This window comes from Carassius gibelio, chromosome B18 (genome assembly GCF_023724105.1).
Source record: "Carassius gibelio isolate Cgi1373 ecotype wild population from Czech Republic chromosome B18, carGib1.2-hapl.c, whole genome shotgun sequence".
Classification (NCBI taxonomy): domain Eukaryota; kingdom Metazoa; phylum Chordata; class Actinopteri; order Cypriniformes; family Cyprinidae; genus Carassius; species Carassius gibelio.
This window is the reverse complement of record NC_068413.1, coordinates 7722210-7745198: the sequence shown is the minus strand read 5'-3', so window position 1 is coordinate 7745198 and position 22989 is coordinate 7722210. Positions and strand designations below refer to the sequence as shown.

Below are 22989 nucleotides of genomic sequence, written 5' to 3'. Positions count from 1 at the left end.
ACAGAAGACTGGAATAATGGCTTCTATAAAAATTAAACTTTCCCCTAACAGTTATTTCATTTGTAATAATATAAGTGTAATAATTGTATAATATTTGAATCAAATACAGTAAAGTAGACCTTAAAAAAAATAATTAATCTGAACTTTTTAATGGTAGTGTAACTGTATATCATGCATAATGGATCATTTGACAAGGAAGTTTGAAAATAATGCAGACTGCACTGGATAGTTTGTTTCTTATTTGTACATCAATAAATTTGATCTAAGCACACTGGTTCAATACATCCAAAGAAGTGAGGCCGCAGCGTCTTACGGTCAAAGCCTGCAGATTGTTACACTCGGACAGTGTGGACAGACTACATCCTGGTAGGTCTTCCAGCATCACTGTCATAACCTGATTTTATACAAGACAATTACAATAAAGCCAGCATTAACATGTCATAAACATAAAATGGGCTTTCAAGTTTAATTTCTACCTGTTTGAAAGAGCTCCAAGCTACTGTTTTGGGAAAAGTGTCCACAGGTAAGCTGGGTATTCTTCTTTTTCTTGGGCATCTTTTTTTGAACTGGATGATTCTTGGCTTTATGGTTTATGGTCCTCAAGCTCAACAGCTGTAGTATTTTGAAGCCCCCTTGGGTCCATCTCTGGTGCTGCATCTCTCCATCTTCTCCCTCTGAGCGTGCTCTTCTTCCTCAGTCCTGTTTCTCTTCTGTTCTCTCTCCTTCTTCAACTTCTCCCATTCCTTCTTCTCTTCCTCTTTCTTTTTCCTACGCTCTGCTTTGCTCCTAATGTTCCTCTGAGAGCAGCTTGAATCTTTGTTGCTGCTATGCAATGAAGTTTCTGGATTCTCATTGTCCTCTCTTCCTGAACCTTCTCAAAAGCCTGTTTTTCCTCGTAACGTTTGAAATTAACCAAAAAATATTGACTGAAACACTTACTTCAGTAGATATTTGTGAGGCGGTATATAGTATAAGGTTATAGGAGAATAAGGTTAAAATCGAATAACGTTTTTAAAATAATAATTTTACTTAGATACACATTATTTACACAAATATACAGTACACATTGGGGAAAAAATGGTGTAGAATTTACTTTACTTGTGTAGGGTAACAAATTTCACTCTGCTAGTAAACTAATTACTGACTCAAGATTGAAATAGTATTTTTTAGTAAATTGTTCTCCAATAAATTTTGTTTTATTTTAAACTTTGAAAAAATATTCCTCACATTATAAGTTCAACAAATTATATAATTTTTATATGTTCTATTTTTTTTTACATAATACACCAACTCATATATCATACAACTGAATTAAAGGTTAAAATTTTCAAAGTTAAAAAGGTTAAAATAATAAAAGGACAAAACACAGATACTTCTCCTTTCCTCTGTTATGACTCAGATGGTATAACGATCCCATTTCCATTTAACCACAAACAAATAACCATGACTCATGACTCACTTGCTCTTTCCACTTTATGGGGTTGTCTATGAAATCTGAAGCTGGCTCATTAGTAGGATTATCATTTGTGATGAAGGTGAGACAGGTTCTGGCTTGAGAAGTCTATAAGTAAACATAACGGGAGAAAATATACAATGCCCCCAATAAACAATTTAGATCATTTTAATTAAATGCATTATTTTAAATGCCTTCTTACCCTTCTCTTCAACATGTTCAAAGATTAATTGTTCAAAGGCATTCTCTCACTTTCTTGAAGCTTCAGCATATGTGAATACAGAATCAGGCAACTCATCTTCTTTATGCAGCTTTTCTGAAAACAGAAGTGATAGTGCTGCACTGACAAGTAAGTTATTAAGTAAACATTCATATTTTTGGATGGACTACTTGAATTATCAGTTTATGTTATTATAATGTCAAAAAAGTGGGATAGATATAATATTCAGTTTAAATAATGTTGCAACTGTACAAAAAAAAAAGCTTTTTATAATAAAGTGGTCTGAAAAACAATGTTGAAAAGTAGGCTGAACTGTAAAGAAAAAAAAAGTAGAAGCGAAATTAATACCTAATGAATATAAAAGCCAGTTACATCGTCTGACTCGGAATCATTTTCAGAAGGATGTAACGTTTTTGACTTCTAGATAACGTTTCATTTCATCAGCTTTTTGTGCGCGAATCTAACGTTACAGTAGAGGCGAAAATTTGCCAATGAACCAAACTATATCAACGTCATAGCAACGGTATAAAATACTAATGATTAATACAGAAAAGCGTATCACAAGTATTTATAAACACACCGTCTTTCTGACTCTGCCTTTATTTGACGCCAAGCACCTGTTTCTCTGTTTACCTCATGTTTGTACATTCGCCCCCCCAGTAGTTGCTATGAAAACAAAGTGTACAGGTTGGCGTGAGGGACAAACTTCCGAGGAAACCTTGTGCTGTGCCATATTTGCGGATGCACCTCTTTCAAATGTTTTAATCAATTTACGAGTACATTTTGATATTGATAAGTAACTAAGTAAGTAAATACATGTACAGAACCAAATGGAAAATTGTAAAAAAAAAAAAAAAAAAAAAAAAAAAGGAAAAAAAAAAAATAATAATAATAAAATGTTACATAAAGATTTTAACAACTGTTTTTACTGAAGCACATTTGTTTTAGTTATTAACTGGGCAGTTATTTCCAGCAAACATTATTTTTTAAATCAAGTCAAGTCTGCTTTATTGCCAATTCTTCCAAGTACAGTACATACACACAGAAAATTGAAATTGCGTTACTCTCAGACACTTGGTACATACAGATAACACTAAAAGTAGAACATTAAATACAGATAATAAAATATAAAGTACAAATATACAAATAGGTCATGTAAAAAAAAGAAAGATAAGTAAAGCAGCATAGTGGCGTGGCGCTTTAGTACACACAAATTGAAACAAGACCAGTCATTAAAAAGAAAAATAGTATTTTGTGGTTAACAACTATTAGGCACAAACTTATTTCAAAGGGAGGCTGAGATTAATCATTTGATGAACTAGCAGAATCATTTCTCATCTCTCTACAACAGAGTAAGTATTTTGTCATTTATTTCAGACTAATGTTGATGTTTTGTAGTTTTATTGATAATGTCTACTGAGTTTGACCAGCTTCTCACTTAAATAAGTCTTTTATTTACATTATTCATTTGGTGTGCAGTCTTTTTTTTATTAAAAGCATTCAACTACATATTTTATTCCCTGAATATGGGACCAATTTTGATTATCAGTTCCTCTGAGTGCCTGCTGGAGTCTGCTTTTGAAGTCAAATCAACTGTCCGTGTTTCATCAGATCCTGAAGAAACATTCACCAAGTTCAATTGCTCAAAAAGGCCCCATCAGCAAGCCTTGTCCGCTTCAATTAGCGAAAAGTGGCATCGACCCCTTTGTTAGTGGGCAAGGTGTCCGAAGCTTTTGTCTGAGAGCATGGAACCCAGACAGAGACTAGACAGTCAGTGGCTGCAGATTTACACTGCAGATTAGGGCAGTCAAAGCCTGCTCAGCTCTGAACAGAGCTCAAGTTTGGATAGTGTCCCTGTGTTTATACTGTGCAGGGTTTTCTGTTACTGGTCTGTTGCTCTTCAAACTGATTGTTTCCATTCATTCTTTTAGAGTGGGTGAGAGGGAGAGAAAGAACTTGTTGAATAAAAGGCAGCTTCGGATCTGGGCCGCTATCTGTGATCGTGGATTCCTCCTTATGGGCTACTATTATAAACCACATAAAATTACTGGTGAAGAATTAGCCGTAGCATTATTGATTTCAACTACATATATATATTCTGTTAACCAAACTAGTCCTTATTTCTAGGTTTGCACAGGTGTCCCTTTTTAACCCTGTTACTGCAATTGCCATATTCCATTTCATATGTGAATGTTCCAGTTTTCAAAGTCTGTTGTAACTCTGTATTTCCTTCCAGTTTCTTTCTCAACCCTCAGATTATTCCATAACTAAATTAAACCCAAAGTAACCAGCCAATTTTCCTGAGAAAGAAGACTTTAGGACCACACTGAAATTAATCTCCTCATTGTCAAACATCTCCAAGAGCTTGTGAAGGCACCACTGTCCACTCCAACTGTCCCACAATAATTCCATTATCTTGGAACATGGACATTTAAGATACGACTAAAAGTATTGGACAGATGGAGATAAAAAAAGTGAGATAGAAATAAAAAAAGGTGGGGAAAGTGTATTATCTATCTATTTTTATCAGGATAAAGGTATACATGGGTGGGTTTCATCAATGCTTTGTTATGTCAGACTATATTAAATACTGGTTCACTCAAGGATCTTGTGAAAAGCCTCCTGTTCTTTTGAATGCTGGACACTCATTCAGTCCAGCACTCTTTTAAATGTATATTTTTAAGATTGATATTTAAAAATCTATAACTGAATACTTTAAATTATCACGATGATTAAACTATTCAACTCAAAATATTGTATTTTGATTGCACCACAAGTGAGCCAACAACTTTACCATCTGTTATTGATGGGGGAAAAAATAGAGCAAAACTTGTGACAGCAGCAAAGCATCGTGTTACCTAATTCATGGTGTAGTTAAGCACATTAACTATTTAACAGTTAGATAGAACAACTTGCCATCTGTGACTGATTGGTGTGTGTTTTTTATCATCACATGCTGGAAACATTCTCAAAATAATGCCCTTCACAAAAGAGCTTGATTCCGATGCAGTGATATTTCAATATTTTAGATTTAGTTGTAGTCCATTGAGCTCTCTGTAGCATATACGCTTCATGTTTCATCTAATGATGTCATGGATTAAACCTTATCATTAATGGAAACTGCTCCTGTGCCTCATCGAAATGTGCTGAGTGCATTGCAATGTCACACTAAAGTCCCGGGAACATCTGACATTATGATCACCCCCAGCTATCAGCAGAGGATAGTCACATGTCACAAACAGCCATCAGCCTACTGGGAACAACAAAGCCCTTTATTACTAAAAATTATATACATGTTTTCCAATTAGCATAAACTATAGACTATCAGAGTCATTTTCCAGAACTTGCACACTCATTGTTCCTCAATGGTGGGAGTGACTAAAAACAGTTTTCTGCAAGCACTTGCTCCACAACCTCTGAACACATGTTCTTACAAGTTCAATTAAACCAATTTTAGGAACAAGCTCTTAAATTAAAAAAGGGCCTTTCCCACAAGAAAAACTATGAAGGCTGCTAATTATTTTAACAAGTCATTTAAGTCATGGCAATTTATTTAATTTATAAAGTAAGTGTTACTGTTATAGCACACCCTTTTGCTAAACAGCATCAAACTTTGCATGCTTCCACAAGTTCTTGCTTAAAATAAGTATACAGAATGAGTTTTATGGGAATTTTTACAATTTTATTAATTTGAATGAATTAGTTTTACTTCAAATAGTGCATGTATTCATTGATCAACATAAGAGCCATGCTGATCTTAAACTTGTTTTTGACTTCTAGATAATCTTTCAGCTAGATATATTGAGCTCAGGTACAATCCTAGGATTAGTCTGCAGAATGTGTTTTCAAAAATTAAAAATTAATGACTGGAAATAAATTAGAACATGCATACAAAAAGTATTTGTGGCGCTTCATAAAATTCAGACTGAACCACTGATGGCAGATGGACTATTCTGACGATGTCTTTCATACTTTTCTGGTCCTTGATAGTGCAATTTATTTACTTGGCAGTCGATGGGACGGTCACAATCCTCCCGTTTTCATCCAAAATATCTTACATTGCTTTCCGAAGACGAACAATGCTTTTACAGGTTTGGACATGGGGGTAAGTGATTAATGACAACATTTTCATTTTGGGGTGGAGTATCCCTTTAAGTCATTTTGTTTTCTTTATAGCCACCAATAGTTTAATTTACCCATATTTATTTCCTGAATAGGGGCGCGCATTTCAGACCTTTATTCCAAATGTTAAATGTATAGTTAAATGTATGGATATAGTTTTAAAGCCTATATCCAGTTTTAAGACAAAACAAAAGGCATAATGAGATTCCAGACAAAACTGCACCAAGCACATCGTTACTGGACTCACATAAGCCTGTGTCATTATCTTAGCCATTATTGTAAAGCTGATGTAAGACATCCAAGCATGAGGTTACAATACCGGTACACCCCTAAAAACCAGCTTGTGGGCGCTCTAGTGGGTTGTACCATTCTTTCAATTATTAGGGGTGGATTTAGATTTAAAATCATTTTACAAACGTAACGAACGCGATTAAAAGCAAAATGCTATGTATTACTGTCATATTATTTGATATGTTCAAATGTATTAGCCTACACAAGACACGCCTAGTTCAGTCCTTCAGGGAACTCAAATCAGTTTCCTCTACAACCTCCTGTGGGCGAACGACACAGATAGCATCCGCGCGCGCCTCCTGCATCATTTACATCAGATTGTGTATGAGCTGTACTTCTATGTCCAAACCATCCAATACAAAACGCCTGCAAGTCAAAACAGCCCATTTTAAAACCTAAGCTCATCTTCTTTTGGTTCGTTACAAGGTAAGCTGTTTTTTTTTCTTATATTTGATTGTGCTTATTTGACACCCGGTAGGATGAGAGAACGGCTGCGCAATCACATGCAGTGAATGATGAAACCTCGCACATGTGTGACATAGTAAATTGGGGGTGGGGGGGAGAGTTATTTACAAATGTATATTTATATCGTAAATAATAATTGCTTTCCGCATTAGCGTAATTGCATATTATGAGTCAGTGTAATAAAACCGTCAAATCATTTTCCCTAAAATAAGAGGAATTTCATAAATAAGAGCTATACATATAGACACAATGGGTTTTGCTGATAACAAATTATTTACTTTAGCCTATAATCTTGACATCCTATACGCATATAGATTTCATCTTTTTTTCATGCGTTTTTGTATGAGCGAATCTTATATTTTTTATAAACATTTTATAGAATTTAGAGTAAAATTCAAGCCTATATTCAATGACGAAAAGGCCAACATGTGTTCTACTGTAAACTGGATTATAAAAAGGTGCCGCCTTGAAGGAAATCTATTCATCACACGAGAGCGCGCGGCGCAGCATCATTCACATGTGTACACTCAAGGTTCAATATACAATGTACAAACCAGACCTTCTGAGCCACAAAGGATCGATTTAATAACGTTATTACCATAATATTATTTTTTGATATCAAAGCTGCAATCTGCTTTTCGGGGGCGCTGCGGCCACGTGACTAAAGGCGCGCTCTTGTCTGTTTGTGTTCGTATGCAAATGAACCGACCTCGTGCTCAGGAGAGGGGCTAAATTATTTAGATGCGAAATATGATAGTGTTCCGAATGGTCCAGTTGGCCTGAGTGACATTTAATGTCAAATGTAGTAAACTGTGATACAAGTGATGGTTACTGACAGCCTCCTGCCACGGAACACACTTGTGTTGTGCCTTTGCATTGTGCATCACATAGGCTAAGATGTGAATACAATAAAGGTGAAACCAAAATATGTACTCTACGCGTTTTTTCCGTTAACATAATGCATAAAATTTCCCAAATTCCTGAGATATTCTGGGAATTACACTTGTCTCAGCAATAGGATATAATCGGGGTAAGGCGCGCTTATTTATCCGATTTAAAATCAGATGTGTGTGCCTGTCAGTCACTCTTAGCGTTGGGTTTGATTGATAAGCCTTTAAGGTGGAAGTTTTCAAAAAGTGAATTGGAGTCTAGTGAAAGTTATTAAAACTGTGTGCAATTTAGTGACACATTGCATCATGTGAGGGGAATTAACCTGTCTAGTTTCTGTTTCATTGTTTTTTTTTATCTAACAGGAAACCTCTGTCATGAAAATGAGAAGATAAATATTTCATCACCCACACTTTCCTCTATCCATTGACACAATCCCATTCTCTGACATCATTTTGTAAATTTCAACTCAACTTGCCCTGCCAACACACCAAATAATTTAACCCATTGCTAAAATAAAAAAGACATTTTCAGATGCCCAAAAACAGCAAAACCGTCAAGAGAGAGATTGACGATGATGAAGTTACAGAATCTGTCAAAGATTTGCTCTCCAATGAAGATAACTGTGAGGACTCTTTCAAGAAGAGCTCTCTAACGGTAGGAGATGTTCCACAGAATAAGGAGCGGGATGTTGAGGAGGGCTCAGAGGAGGAGGAGGAGGAGGAGGAAGAAGAAGAGAGGCCTGCATGGAGCAGCAAGCTCCAGTACATCCTTGCCCAAGTGGGCTTTTCAGTGGGCCTGGGCAACGTCTGGAGGTTCCCATATCTGTGCCAGAAAAATGGTGGCGGTAGGTTAAGGTTATATTTGGATTATATAAAGTAATTCACCTTGATGAGTAGATCTATATCTTTCTATAAATCTAGATATATAAACAAAACTGAAACTGCTCACAATTCTAAAAATATTCTCCATTCAGATAGATAGATAGGAATGGAGAATATTTGAGAGTGAAACTGGGCTGTATCTGTTCATTAATAACGTACTTAGACACAAAGGAAGTTTGTTTCTAGACCGAAAGCCTAAAGACAGACATATGCCCAACACCTCATTTGCAAGTTCTCATTATGCATTTCCTCCTTCATTTCCTTCTTCAAGTCAAAGGTCTTTCTTGAAAAACCACCCTATTAAAGAACAATTATTAGCATTTTGGGGTAGCATAATTTATATTTTACCTAAGCAATGCATTTATAGTCAATACAAAAAAAGACGTACCATAATGAAGTGATAGTTTAGCACTATGTGTGAAAACTCTTCAGGCTAATCAGCTTTAATTTCTTTTGAAACCATAGAAAGTTATTGGAGTAAGAATTGTACCAAAATGACGATAAATACATTTATTGATCAATAAAAACAAATTAGAATTGGCTTTATGAAACAGAGATCTATGTTGCTTGGCAATGAAATGAGTGTTTTGCATGTGCAGGATAATCACAGGCTATATTACACATCTCTGATTATACAAAGCTGTTTAATGTCTAGATAAAGCAGATTACAGTTCTTTACTCTGGTCTCCCTGATAGCAATGACGTACATTAGATATGATTACTCATCTCTTTGTTCACCTTATTTCATTTTCAAAAGACACTTTCAGAGTGAGTGAATGAAAGAAAGAAACAGGAAAGAAGCAACCGATGTAATGGCTATCGTTTTATAAGGAATGCCAATTTCTTACATTTGGGTTTCACAAAGTAGTAACTATTGTGTTTGTACTGTATACAGCTGAACAGTAGTTTGTGTCAACTAACAAGGCCTGTTGTCTTGCATGAGAGATTGACCACAACCTGCCCTGTCTTACTTTCCAGGTTATAATAGGTGAGTGTGACCACCCTGCAGTGCAGGTCAGTAATTAGATTAAATAGGTCACTGTGTGTGGGCCGTGTCTGTTTGGTCTTTGTCAGGGCAGAGCAACCACATCACTGCACCATCTGCGTGCCATCAATGACAGCAAGTTTTATCCTCAAAGAAACACAACTACAACATTTTGCTGCCTTAGTCTGCCAGATGTCATCTCATTGACAACCTGTAGAGTCTCCAATTTTTCAACCAGCATCCCACAGTGCCCCAATCTGACCTACATTACAAACCTTAAAGGAACACTCCACCTTTTTTGAAAATATGCTCATCTTCCAACTACCCTTGAGTTAAACCGTTGTGTTTTAACGTTTCTGAATCCATTTGGTCTAGCGGTAGCACTTTTAGCTTAGCTTAGCATAGATCATTGAATTTGATTAGACCGTTAGCATCTTGCTAAAAAATTACTTTGAAATTTTTCCTATTTAAAACATGACTCTTCTTTAGTTTCATTGTGTACTAAGACAGACAGAAAATGAAAAGTTGCAATTTTCCCGGCTGATGGCTAGGAACTATACTCTCATTCTGGTGTAATAATCAAGGAACTTTGCTTCCATACCATGGGTGCAGCAGGCGCAATGATATATGTAGTGTTGTCACAGTACCAAAAATTCAGTATTCGGTAGTAATACCAGTGAAAATCCATGGTTCTCAGTCCCAATTTCATTACCAAAGCAAAACACAAATACATGGCAATTAAAAAATTGGACTATACTTTCATTTAAATCTAAACTGTGTAAATATAAAATTTTAAAGGGCTTTTGAATTCTAAAGCCAAGAATAACAACTAAGTTAGCTAAAAAAAATAAAATAAAAAAAACACCCCTGAACTGATTTTCTGACTGATATGACAGAAACAATGTTAACCATTTTTACATTCTCTAACAGGCATATTTTTTATTTTAGAAAATTTTTAAATATCATCATATCCTCCTGTTTTTTTAACCTAATATAAGTTATAGGAGCATTAAATGGTTAATAAATAAACTTAATTCTAATTCTCAATATATAAGCGTTAGACACGCATATGCAAAGAATTAACTACACTAATATCAGCGTTCATTTAAATTCGACATTGAAATTAAAATATTTAATTCATAACAAGCATTCTTTCCCCACAGCCTTGCACTCTATTTGTGGCAGCATATATATGCAGATCCATTCTCTGCCAGCAGGAGGAGCTTGTAGAGCGAAAGAGAGGTTTCCCCGGTAACGGCTGTAATCAGATAAGCACTGAGCCTGCGTTCACAGAATTACAGGCAAGATTAAATGAAAATGACATCCATAACTTGCTGAAGACATTCGGTTTTCTTAAGAAATACAGTGATATCAAAACACCCGCCCCAGGTTTCGACTTTGACATGTGCAGTGCTCAAGTTTATTCAACGAATTCAAAGAATTCCCAATGTATGGGAAACACTATGAAACTTACCACCATGAACGCTTTCATTTGATCTAAAATCAACTAAAACTAAAACAAATGTTGAAATAAAATATACGGAAGTTTACAGAACATAAATGACACTTCAGTTTATGTTGCAATCATCACAATTGTCTTTGAAGCTCAGTAGGGTTCTGTGTGTTAAAGCACATGACTTCAACATGTTGGAGGAGCAGCAGGCCTAAAGTACTCTCAAAGCAGTGCCATTGTATTGAAGTCGTTCCCCATAAGGCACTGGGAAGGAATGTTCTATCCTGTGCCACTGGCAATGCTTGAACAGTTTGAAAATGTCAGTCTTGTCCTTCTTTGGCTCTCTGAAAAAGAGTTTAATTCAAGAGACAAAATATTTGCTAATATTTATAGTGGGTTACTTCATTCATTCGTATTTTGTAAAATACTGCAAGACCAGTGTTGTTATTGTAAACTAAAAATAATATAAAAAATGTGTTTTGTTAATTTAAATAAAATAGAATTCATTCATTCATTCATTAGACTTTATTGTCCACCTTAGTGGAAATTTGTCTTCGACTTCTCCGAACAGAAATACATCAATGACATTTAAACTTACATTAAAATACACACAGTTAAGAATACAATACTAGAATAGAAAGTTAAGTAAAATGTTGCCTTGACCATTTTGACATACTAAAACATTGAACATCGAATTACAGTAAGTAAAGTTTAATTTAAAAAATACAATTCAATTTGAAAATATAAATAAAATATAAAAAATATTACAGTTCTTTTCTTTACAGTTTTTTTTTAACACACATCTCCAAACTCAGGTCACTCTTCTCAAAATAGTTACAGTATAGTGAGCTGAACACTTTGTAAATGTCCTTAACAGACTGTAGTATTCCTAATCATTTACAGATGTATCACAAATGCAATGACATTCTCTTCCAGATGTAAATGAAATGCAAAATCAATTATTCAGGATAAATCATGTATACAGCAAACACACACACGTGTGTGAATACAGTGGTGGCCAAAATGATAAGAACACCAGTATTTTCTCTAGCTAAAATCAACCACTGTGCTGTAAAAGACTGATCTTTAGCTATCAGAAAAGTTTGCAGTTCTTGCTGTTAAAGGTGGCATAAACAGCATAAACATATTTTAAGTTTAAATGGTGATGGCATATTTTGAGTAACAACTTTTATTTCATTTAGATATACACAATATATATCAACTCCCTGTCGAAGAATTGCAAAAAACATGTATTTTTAGTAGCATATTTGTGCATCTACAGCTGAATGTGTTTTCTAATCAATAGAGAACACACCTATAAGTTTGATGTTAATATTTACTTTTAATAAATGCATTACTAGAAAAAAAATTGTATATCTCAAGTCCTGTGCATAACAAGAAGTTTGGAAGTTTGGTTCCTAAATAAATAGGGCCATAACCATAAGTTCTCCTTTTGTAGGAGCGTATCTGGTTCCCTACCTCATTCTGCTGGTGGTGATAGGGATTCCCCTCTTCTTCCTGGAGCTAGCAGTGGGCCAGCGCATCCGAAGAGGCAGTATTGGGGTGTGGAACTACATCAGCCCACGTCTGGGTGGCATCGGCTTCGCCAGCTGTTTGGTGAATATCAGTGCTTTCATAAGGACGCACCTTACTTCAAGTGCACTGTATAAAAATAGCCTAAGTCCGATACTGTCTTTACCCAGGAGAAAGGCACCTAATTAAATCTTTCAAAGAGTATAAGCTGCAGCATATACATTTGACTGCATTCTCTTTTATTGCAGGTGTGCTTTTTTGTGGCTCTTTACTACAATGTCATCATCGGTTGGAGTCTCTTCTACTTCTCACAATCCTTCCAGCAGCCTCTTCCTTGGCACGAGTGTCCCCTGGTCAAAAACAAAACGAATACATGTAAGACAGCTTAAAGAATTACACTTAGAATTTTTCAAATCCATTCGTTTAGGCAGAAACTACACATTTTCATTTACCGAACATCTTTTCTGATCAATCTCATTATGCTATACAAGACTGCATGTTTCATGTTTTTGTTTAGATGTCGAACCAGAGTGTGAGAAAAGTTCAGCCACTACATACTACTGGTATCGTGTGGCCTTGGACATCTCTGATTCCATCTCTGAGAGTGGAGGACTTAACTGGAGGATGACTTTGTGCCTGTTGGCTGCTTGGACCATGGTGTGTCTTGCTATGATGAAGGGCATCCAGTCTTCTGGAAAGGTAAATAAATGTGTTTTGTATTTTGTACTAAGAAAGTGTCCCTATGGTCACGCAGTAAATGTCAGCTAAGACCTCAAGGGATGTCCTAAAAGCAACACAGAGAGAAACACTGACCTTCAGACTGATCCTGCCTATGTCAGTGAGAACCACTGGCCTCTCATGTGATCCATGCCTGCATGACGCTGTGAAACGTGATGCAGCATCATACGGATAAGACCACATGTGGTACTCTGGCATCCGTGTGTTTCTGACCCAAGCTCACTTTAGACAGCGGAGAGTTTTCTCAAATCTTGTGAGTACTGAAACCTTCTTAAAGGAATAGTTCAAACAAAAATGAAAAATTTCACACCCTCAGGCCATCCAAGATGTAAAAGAGAACAGATTTAGAGAAATGTAGCACTTGTTTACCAATGGATTCTCTGCAGTGAATGGGTGCTGTCAGAATGAGAGTCCAAACAGCTGATAAAAGCATCTAACATCTTGTGAAGTAAAAAGCTGAGTTTGTAAGAAACAAATCCATGTATTGTATGATAAGCGTTAAATGCCAAATTCCTATAAATACTTCTTCATATCTGTTCTGTTTAAGAAACAAACTCATCCACATCTTGGATGGCTGGAGTTGTGAGAATGTATAAGCATATTTAAATTGTTAGGTGAACTATTCCTTTAAAAAATAGGTTGAGGGGGTTAATTTTTTTAATTATACATTTTTACAGTGGCCCCATACTGCACAATAGTGATGAACAATAGAAAAATATTTGGCCCACCCCAGACCGCCACGCAAATAATGTAAAATGTATTTATCCGCTCCGACCCGGCCCACGGGGTCCGCGGGTTATGAGACGACCCGCGCATCGGGGACATCACGCAAGTTACGTTGCTACATAGACCTTCGTATTGTAACCTTATCAAAGAACCTAATAAAATATGAAAATATATATTCTAAATATTTAATATAGGCTATAGTGAATTGCATGCAACATACATGTTTTTTTTATTATTATTTTGTTTTTAATGACCCACCCCATAAATAAAGTACCAATTTCTTTACGTGCCCGACCCACGGGTAATGAGATGACCCGCGCATCAATACTGCACAACACAATGGAAACAAACCACAACAAAACTAAATTAGCAGCAGAAACAAGCCGCAATGCAATAAAATTAGCACAACACAATGGAAACAAGTCGCAACACAGTGGAAACAAGCCACAATGCAACAAAATTATTCTATTCTCAGCTAAAGGGATAGCAGATTGATTCCTACTGTTTAAGTGTGGCCTCTCAGTCAGTATATTATGGTATAGGATATAGTATACTATAGTCTGCAGGGGATAAGGACAGTCTTTGAAGCTTAATCTGGGATTTACCTCACAAAGGAATACCACTGTCTCATTCAACATTCCCTGAATGCATATTTCCCAGAATATAAAAAACCCACAGTGGCATTCTTTTTTCTTTTTAGTCATTTTGTGTGCACAAATAGCATGGCAATGCTGGTTGCCATGCTTTTATGTGCACCATCTCCATTCACAGTTCAGTGGCACAGCACCAAATAACCATACTCAGCTACAATTATTGGTGACTGAGGATACTGTACTGTAGAATTAGAGCTGTGTCTGCAGGAAGAGGACTTGATGGATTTAATGGATCTTTGTAAAACGTTCATGATGCTTCATTTTTGGGAAGCCACAGAAAATGTGTGTCTTTTAATCTTCAAAGCTGTGGGATAGTTCAACTTTAGCATTTGTTCTTACACTTTAAGGCTGGTCCACCCTTGATGAATCAGAATTGAGTCAGTAGCCTTTTCAGCATCATGGCCATACAGTAAAAGCAAGATCAAAGAAAGCCAATAATTTCAATCATCTATGTAATTCTTTCCGTTTACTTTAAAAAGTGCTTTTCAACTTAGCTTGTTGAACCTATTTGAATGCCACAGTACATGTCTCTAGCAATGCCAGAGTCATGGGTTCAATTCCCAGGGAATATATAAACTGATCAAATACAATGAAAATCACAGGTTAAATAAAAATGTCTGGCAAATGCATAAATGTGAGTGTAGAAAAGTATTTACTGTGTCATTGCAAGCATGGTCTGTCCATTCTTGTATCTTCATGATCAGCTATTAAGGATTAAGCTAGTTATGAAGTGCTGACATTATAATTCTTGTTAAGTAGATAATTATGAAATGATGTTTGGGGTGTGACTGCATGACTTAAGTAAACTCTAAAAAAGAGAAGCAACTGTTCCCACTAGCGCTGGATTCTCAGTCACACCTGGTTTATTGTAGTATATTTATTTATTGTAGTATATTTATTTATTTAGCAGAGGCTTTAATCCAAAGTGACTTTAATATTAGTTTAGTATTATGTATATATTTGTTATTTATATACTGTTATAGTATTGAATAATATTTTTAATATTTATTTTCAGTTTTCATCTGAATTTTAGAAATTTTTGTCTTTAATTTGTCTGTTTTTGTTATTTTTTTATATTAATAAAAAGCTTTGTTTCAGTTTAAGTACTTAAACTTAGTTTAAGTTAGTTTTTATTATTCGGTTATTTACTTCAATGTTTTAGTTAAACAAATGTTTCTGATATTTATGAATGTATCTGATAATTATAACAACAATACAATAATTTAGCAGCTCTATTTCTGTTAGATAGAGACATGTTTAGAGAACATTACTTAAAAAAATCTTTTCTTCATTCTGTGGATGACTATCACTGTATTGACAAGATAAACTCTAAACACTTAACTCTAGGCTTTGTTCAAACAGGCAGCAAAAATAATATATCTGATTCAAATGCATTTAGTAAGCACTCTGAAAAATAAAATATCACATTTTCTTAGAACCACATCCATTTGCAATGGTTTTGGAAATATATTTCAGTCTGATCAGACTGGCCAGATCAGATTTCAGAAGTAGCTTTTTAGTCAGGGATGTAACATACATCATCCACAAAGCACAGTAGTGTCTGCAGCTGTTTCTCAGTTCACTCTGTGATAATAGCATGTGGCATTCAGGCTTAGTTAATTTTGTCATTCAATATTAGCTGCATTTTTTCACTAAACGTCTTTGAACAAACAGATCTGAATTCTTCACTTTCAAAATGATGGACTGTCAAGGTGTGAAAATGTAACAAATGTAAAGATTTGGGAAAGAAATCACAATTGGATGCACTGTGGAAAAAGTCTGTTGACTGTCAGCAAGTGAGGGCATTTTTCTGCCACCTATGTGTAGAAAATGATTTAACAGTTTAAGAAACATTAACATAGAGAAAAACATGCAAATGACTCTTCATAACAGAGGTCACTAGCCTTCTCTTTAATACTGCAGTACTACAAACTACAAAGCACATTTTACATTGACATTTTTCGATAATCTGTTTGGTCATGTCTAATTGCAGGTGATGTACTTCAGCTCTCTGTTCCCGTATGTTGTGCTTATTTGTTTCCTGGCCCGTGCTTTCCTGCTCAAGGGTTCTGTTGACGGCATCATTCACATGTTTACACCAAAGGTACGACTCCAAAGAACATGATCAGTGTATGTGTGAACAGATGACACATTACGACAATGGTTAGACCAATTTACTTTCCATGCTCTGGTTCATACAGCAGCAATTAATCCACTTTACTAAGAATTATGGTAACCATCCATTACTAATTCCCATGTGTATCCATCATCTCAGTCTGGTGGAGACCAGTAGATGTATCTATGGAAACAATACCCCAGCCAGATATCCCAGCATGCATTTGTGATGTGACTCGACAGAAGTGTATTAACTCTTCCATCAGCACGGACTGAAATGCAGCAGACTGTCTTGTTGTGCCAGCTATTTTACACAATAGTACACAGCTAACACAAAGACACAAGATGTGGTCACATTTCTCCTCAGTGCAAGGGGCTATCAATGTGTCCCTTGTTGTGCTGTGTGTCACTTCAGTGTCTAATCAGTGGGTGGTTTGTGTAACACACAATTAAATGATAGTATATAGCCTCTGCTTTGGCATAGTACTGCCATTGCGTTACAAACAATGATAATTAGAACCGAGCCATTACGAAAGCTACACTGTAGCTGAAATGCAGGGAGAAAAGTAAATTTGATAATTAAATATTTAACATTTTTCTTATCATATTAAATCCCATTTTTAATTAGACCGGAGCACTGATTTTACTTCTTTGTTATCAAGGATGCAACTCAGTATTTAAAAAAGCTGATTCCATAAAGTCCATCACTCATGGTGTTACATAGTATATACAATTCTTTTTTAATTAGCTTTAATTTTTATATTATCAATTGTCATTTACATTTAATCTTTAGGTCTAATTTATTTTTTATTTTTTATTTCCAGTAATTTTTGTGCTTCAACTTAAACTTATTTCATTAAGTAGCTAATGTAAAATTTCAAATTTTCATTTAGTCAAAGTTCTCATATCAAGACATTTTTAATATGTTAATTCATATGATTAAAAAATTGTCCACTTTGAGATTACCGGCTTCAGACATTAATCATAGCAAGATTAATACATGTTTTCAGATATTTAAAGTGGAAAGCATTTCACAGCATCCAAAATGAGCATGTGACAAAAAATAAACTACAGTATCTTCCTACAGCTGGAAATCATGCTGGAACCCAAAGTGTGGCGTGAAGCTGCCACACAGGTCTTTTTTGCTCTGGGTCTTGGTTTCGGTGGTGTTATCGCCTTCTCCAGCTACAACAAGCGAGACAACAACTGCCATTTCGATGCTGTGCTGGTCTCTTTCATTAACTTCTTTACCTCAGTGTTGGCCACTCTGGTTGTCTTCGCTGTACTGGGCTTCAAAGCTAACATCATGAATGCCAAATGTGTGGAAATGTAAGTTCAAAACAACTTAACCATGAGAAGCAGTTTAGTAGAATATATTCATAATAATAATAAAATACACTTGCAGTTTTTTTTTGAAACCGTATACAGATCAAATGACCTGTGGTTGACTTTCTTGTATTAATGTATCTTAGGAACTCAAAGAAGATCATTGGTTTCCTTGGAAAAGAAATCAATCCAAGCTTGATCCCACACCATATAAACTTCAGTAATGTAAGCCCTGAGGACTACCAGCAAATGACCAACATTATCCAGGGCGTGATGGAAAACGATTACCCACGCCTAGGTTTAGATAGCTGCGACATCAAAGAAGAGCTCAACAAGGTGAGGAGGAACTTAAAGTGAACGGATACACCTCGGGGAAACCTAAGAGACAAACTTTCCATGGAATACAACCCCGGTAGCAAGTTAATACAACACAAAGGAGCACTACCCATCAAAATCCATAGTCAGTGGCTTCAATTCATTTCTTTAACTCAGATTATTTTTAAATGTCAAAAAGAATAACCCCAAGAAAATGTAAAATTAATGATATTTGTAAAAAAATAAAAAAATAAACAAATATTTTCAACACTATTAATACAAAATTTATATTTTATTAGGCAAGGATGCATTGAATTAATCAGTAGGTGACAGTAAAGACTTTCAAATAAATGCTGTTCTTTTGAGCTTTCTATTCATCAAAGTATACTTAAAAAATTTAAGAAAATATAAAATAAATAAAAATATTAAGCAGTACTACTGTTTTCAAAATGTGTAATAAAAATATTTTTTTCTTGAGCACAAAATCATCATATTAGAATGATTTTGAAGAATCATGTGAAACTCAAAACTGGAGGTAAGACTGCTAAATATAAAATAAAAATAAAAAATATATATATATATACACTAGACAACATTGTAGAAGATCAAAATTATTATACCTTTTTTTTAAGCTTTTAAAGGAGTTCTCAGACATAATCTCAGACATTCTTATCTGTGACGGACACACAAATGTAAAATGCTTTAAAAAAACAAAAGTTTCTGACCACAAAAAAGTAAACTGCAGAGGAAGTAGTTTAGCGGACCCATAATGCAGGAGGCACAGAGGCTTTCTGCTGTGCTGTCATGGAAAGAGGTGTGTGTGATCAAGAGAACACCGCATGATGAAACAAACGGAAATAAACGCGGTGCGTGTTGGCTGAGGCGATGCCATAATGAGATTAACCACAAACACACTTACAAGAACCGTCACAGGCTTTAGGCTTCTAGAATATAGGGCTCTTTCTTGACACAGTCACTTAACTCCTGCTGCTTTGATGTGTTTTCTTTTACTCAGACCTATTTTTCAGTTCCTGCTAATTTCGAGGAAAACCCTTACGCTGAAACCTGAATAACTATAACTATAAGCAAGCAAAATACAGCATTTTAACAGAATAGAATCAACAGCTATATGTATCACTGTTATAGCGCCGATCACAATTTTAGAAACCTCAGCTATATGATTAAGTAAATGTCACTTTTCTGAATAAATATGTTTGCCAGCACAAAACCAGTCAAGCCTTGTCCTTATACTCGTCCAGGTTTTTACTAATCAGACATCATCTCTGTATTTATATGTGTTTTTACATGTTTTTGAATGCATGCTCAAGTCCAACCTTTATCTTTTTTCTCACAGGCTGTGCAGGGCACAGGCTTGGCCTTCATCGCCTTCACTGAAGCCATGACCCATTTCCCAGCCTCACCCTTTTGGTCTGTCATGTTCTTCCTAATGCTGGTCAATCTGGGTCTGGGCAGCATGTTCGGCACTATCCAGGGCATCCTCACCCCCATTGTGGATACCTTCAAAGTCAAAAAGGAATACCTCACAGGTCAGAAGTTCTTAAATCTACTATATGGAGAAAGGACGCATCCTTTAGTTCTTATTTGCTCACATATGAGAATAAGCTATAGCAGAGCCTAAATGGTATATTTGCATGAAATTTGAAGTTAATCAAACACTAATATGGCGTGTAAGTCAAGATGCGAACATTCTGAAAGAAAAATTCTAATATAAAAGATCCTGTTTGCACTAATTCAAAAGTTCGTTCCTCTGTATCACAAACATTACTTCTCTCTGCTTTCTCTACAGTTGGTTGCTGTGTACTTGCCTTCTGTATTGGTTTATTATTTGTCCAGCGATCTGGGAACTATTTTGTAGCCATGTTTGATGACTATTCTGCTACTCTGCCTCTCCTCATCGTTGTTCTTCTGGAGAACATTGCTGTGGCCTGGGTCTACGGCACCGACAAGTATGTTACGCTCGCTTCCTCCATTAGACAGCTTACAGCGCCCTCTAGTGGCACGAGCGTCATATTGCTATGAAGAATATTTGTTATCTACCCTGATTGAATTCAATTTATGATTACATACCAACCAAAGAAAATTTAAATTCAAATAAAATTATAGTTTAAAAAAGGGGGGAATTATAAAAACCCTATAGACTGCTGTACAACACAATCAATCTCTGATTGAAACTCATCTTGAGAAAAAGCCAACGTTTGTTTATTAGAGAGAAACACATTCCATTCAGACTTTATTTTTTTTTTTAATTTTTTGAAAACTTAAAACTTATTCACTTTTAAGTGTATTATTAAAACATAAAACTATTTAAGATAAGTAAAACTAAAGTTAAAATAAAACAGTCATTTATGTGAGACATTTAAGATTGAATAATGAACTTCATATTGATATGAAAAGTATCTGTTGTCAACTCTACACACACACACACACACACACACAGATATATAAATATATATATAAAATGTATATATGTATGTATGTGTGTATAATTAATCATAAAAAAGAAATGACAAAAAACTAATAGATTGCTTTTAAAAGACAAACATGATATTACATAGAAAATAAATAAACATAACAATATATCACAATAATTATTTACAAAATCTTAAAAACAAATCTTGAAACAATAATAATTTGCAATAATTGTCTCCTGTGGGTTCATTCAGGTTCTTTGAGGATCTAAAGGACATGCTTGGTTTCACTCCATACCGCTATTATTACTATATGTGGAAGTTTATCACACCAGTGCTGCTGCTGGGTCTTCTGGTCACAAGCCTAATTCAGATGGGACTGTCGCCTCCAAGCTACAGTGCATGGAACCAGCAACTGGTGGGTGATCTCGATCGAAGCTCTGAGAAAAGAGGCCAATATGCAATCTAAAAGCCTAATACTTTAGATACAGTATCTGAAACATGTTTTTAGTTCAAAATATGTCCAACTGTTTTTGTTGATTATTTCACCTATAGGTGTTCTATATTTTGTAAACTATTTAATATTTAAAAGTCACTTAATAATTCATTATTAATACATTTTGGGTGTATTATTACTTTAAGCCAGGGTCAATTCTAAGGCTTTCAATCCAGTTTTACCACAGAATTAAAGTGGCATTATTCCTCTGCCAGAATAATCCAATTGCAGTGTCTGTTCTCAGGCTCAAGAACAGTCTCTCAGCTATCCGCCCTGGGGCCTGGCTGTCTGCATCTCACTGGTGGTCATTGCCATCCTCCCTGTGCCTGTGGTTTTTATCCTGCGCTGTTTGAACATCATCGACGAGAACGCAGGAGGCCTGTCTGCTGTCTCCTACAAAAAAGGCCGCATTATAAAAGACACCGCTTGCAGGAACAGAGAAGAGGACGAAGACGATGCAAGTCTTCTCAATGCGAAGACGCCGAGCGAAGCCCCGTCACCCATGCCAGCCAATTACAGGAAGCTGAGCGGACCTGCTTCACACGCAGACGTCATGCTCAACGGTAGCTGCAACACTGGATACGTAATGCCGAATATTACAGACATTCCGGACATGCCCGAATCTAATTTGTGAGGACCTGTTTAGCCTCACCTGTAACTGTGAGGACCAGTATCAATTCATTTGCCCTGTAAGAACCTCTTCATCGAGTTCCAGACCTTGTCAATCATGATTCATTGAGTGGGAATGGAAAAAGACAGCGTCCTCCTATAGCTCCCTTCTAACAGCCATCTTCATTTCACAATGGTGTAGTACACACATTTCAACATTTCCTTGTATTGTATGTGTAGCTAGCACTATGCTCCCGCCCCCATCCCATCACCCAACTGTTGCACGCACTTAACCCCCTCTGTAGGGGCCTGTAGTCCCCTGGTTTATGCTCTACTGTAGAATGGCTTTTTGTACAAACAGATTATGTTGCAAGTCAGGGCAGTTACTCTCTACAAAAAAATCGAGATTAGAAGCAGCTTACTATCTTTGGAAAAGTCTAGGATGTAAATGTATGCGTAACATGTGTAAAACATGCAATACTATTATTTTGGATGTAGTTTTAATCATTGTACATCGGTGTATGGATTTCATTTAATACAACCCTAACTCATTGTTCGAAAATGTGTGCCTAATTCTTTCTAAAAAATTTTAATAGAATACAAGGCATGAATGTTGTACATTTAAGGTATTCTGTAAATATATTATGAATAAATTTATTCAAATATAGTTTGGAATACAGATCATGTTTTTGGTAAGAAGAGCTTAAAAACCCAGTACGCTGACTTTTTTTGTTTGTTTGTTGGATTGTATGGTTGCTGATGTGCTATCATTGTAAGTGGAGTCTCGACTCCTCCCTCTTCCTGTAAATATTTGGATTTTTTTCTCTTGCTATGCATTTCCTCTCAGTAATGAAATTAAAAGATAAAATGATTCAAACACACCATTTGGCTTTACTACTTTGCTGCACTCCACAATAACGTGACCGGAAATGAAATGAGAATCTGGCTGATGTCAATTATTTTAATTTAGTTATAACTGGCTGAATTAAACAAATAAAGTTAAATTAAAATAACTATTTTGTTCAATAAATCTCAAAAAAATAAAACCACACATTACAAACAACTGTAAAAAGTGATACAACAGAATTCATGCATATAATGAATCATTTTGGAGATTTAATAAAGAATATATTTAGTAGTAATATGAATTTATCAGCACCTTTAAAGATGATAGCAATGGTTTTTGGCCAGTATTTATCCATTATGAACATAATTTAAAAAGAAGAAGACAAAAAAAAAAAAAGTTAAAGCTCTATTACCTAATAATAACTGATTAAGTACCAATATA

General features: G+C 35.5%; 2 protein-coding genes and 1 long non-coding RNA gene across 3 annotated transcripts in view; 1 reads left to right on the top strand and 2 right to left on the bottom strand.

The window, feature by feature from the left end:
- The window catches only part of LOC127976926 (ALX homeobox protein 1), a 31773-nt gene extending 29453 nt beyond the window's left edge, over nucleotides 1–2320 (bottom strand). Inside the window, exons 1-4 of the mRNA XM_052581508.1 lie at nucleotides 2046–2320; nucleotides 1656–1769; nucleotides 477–1561; nucleotides 314–394 (exon numbers count right to left, since the gene is read on the bottom strand). The gene's annotated coding sequence lies outside the window, so the exon portion shown is untranslated. The remainder of the gene's footprint in view (nucleotides 1–313; nucleotides 395–476; nucleotides 1562–1655; nucleotides 1770–2045) is intronic.
- Nucleotides 2321–6343: 4023 nt separating this feature from the next.
- Nucleotides 6344–22582, top strand: slc6a15 (solute carrier family 6 member 15). The gene is made up of 12 exons (XM_052582377.1): nucleotides 6344–6512; nucleotides 7805–8286; nucleotides 12221–12378; nucleotides 12543–12669; nucleotides 12812–12993; nucleotides 16405–16515; nucleotides 17614–17855; nucleotides 17999–18188; nucleotides 19522–19714; nucleotides 19975–20134; nucleotides 20852–21014; nucleotides 21337–22582. Exons 2-12 carry the CDS (start codon nucleotides 7974–7976, stop codon nucleotides 21724–21726), a joined length of 2229 nt encoding a protein of 742 aa, XP_052438337.1. The 5' UTR covers nucleotides 6344–6512; nucleotides 7805–7973; the 3' UTR covers nucleotides 21727–22582.
- On the bottom strand, nucleotides 11272–19640 carry LOC127977492 (uncharacterized). The gene is made up of 3 exons (XR_008158249.1): nucleotides 19502–19640; nucleotides 12853–12985; nucleotides 11272–12644 (listed from the first exon to the last, which is right to left on the bottom strand). It is a non-coding gene; the product is annotated as an uncharacterized LOC127977492 (long non-coding RNA).
- Nucleotides 22583–22989: the final 407 nt, after the last annotated feature.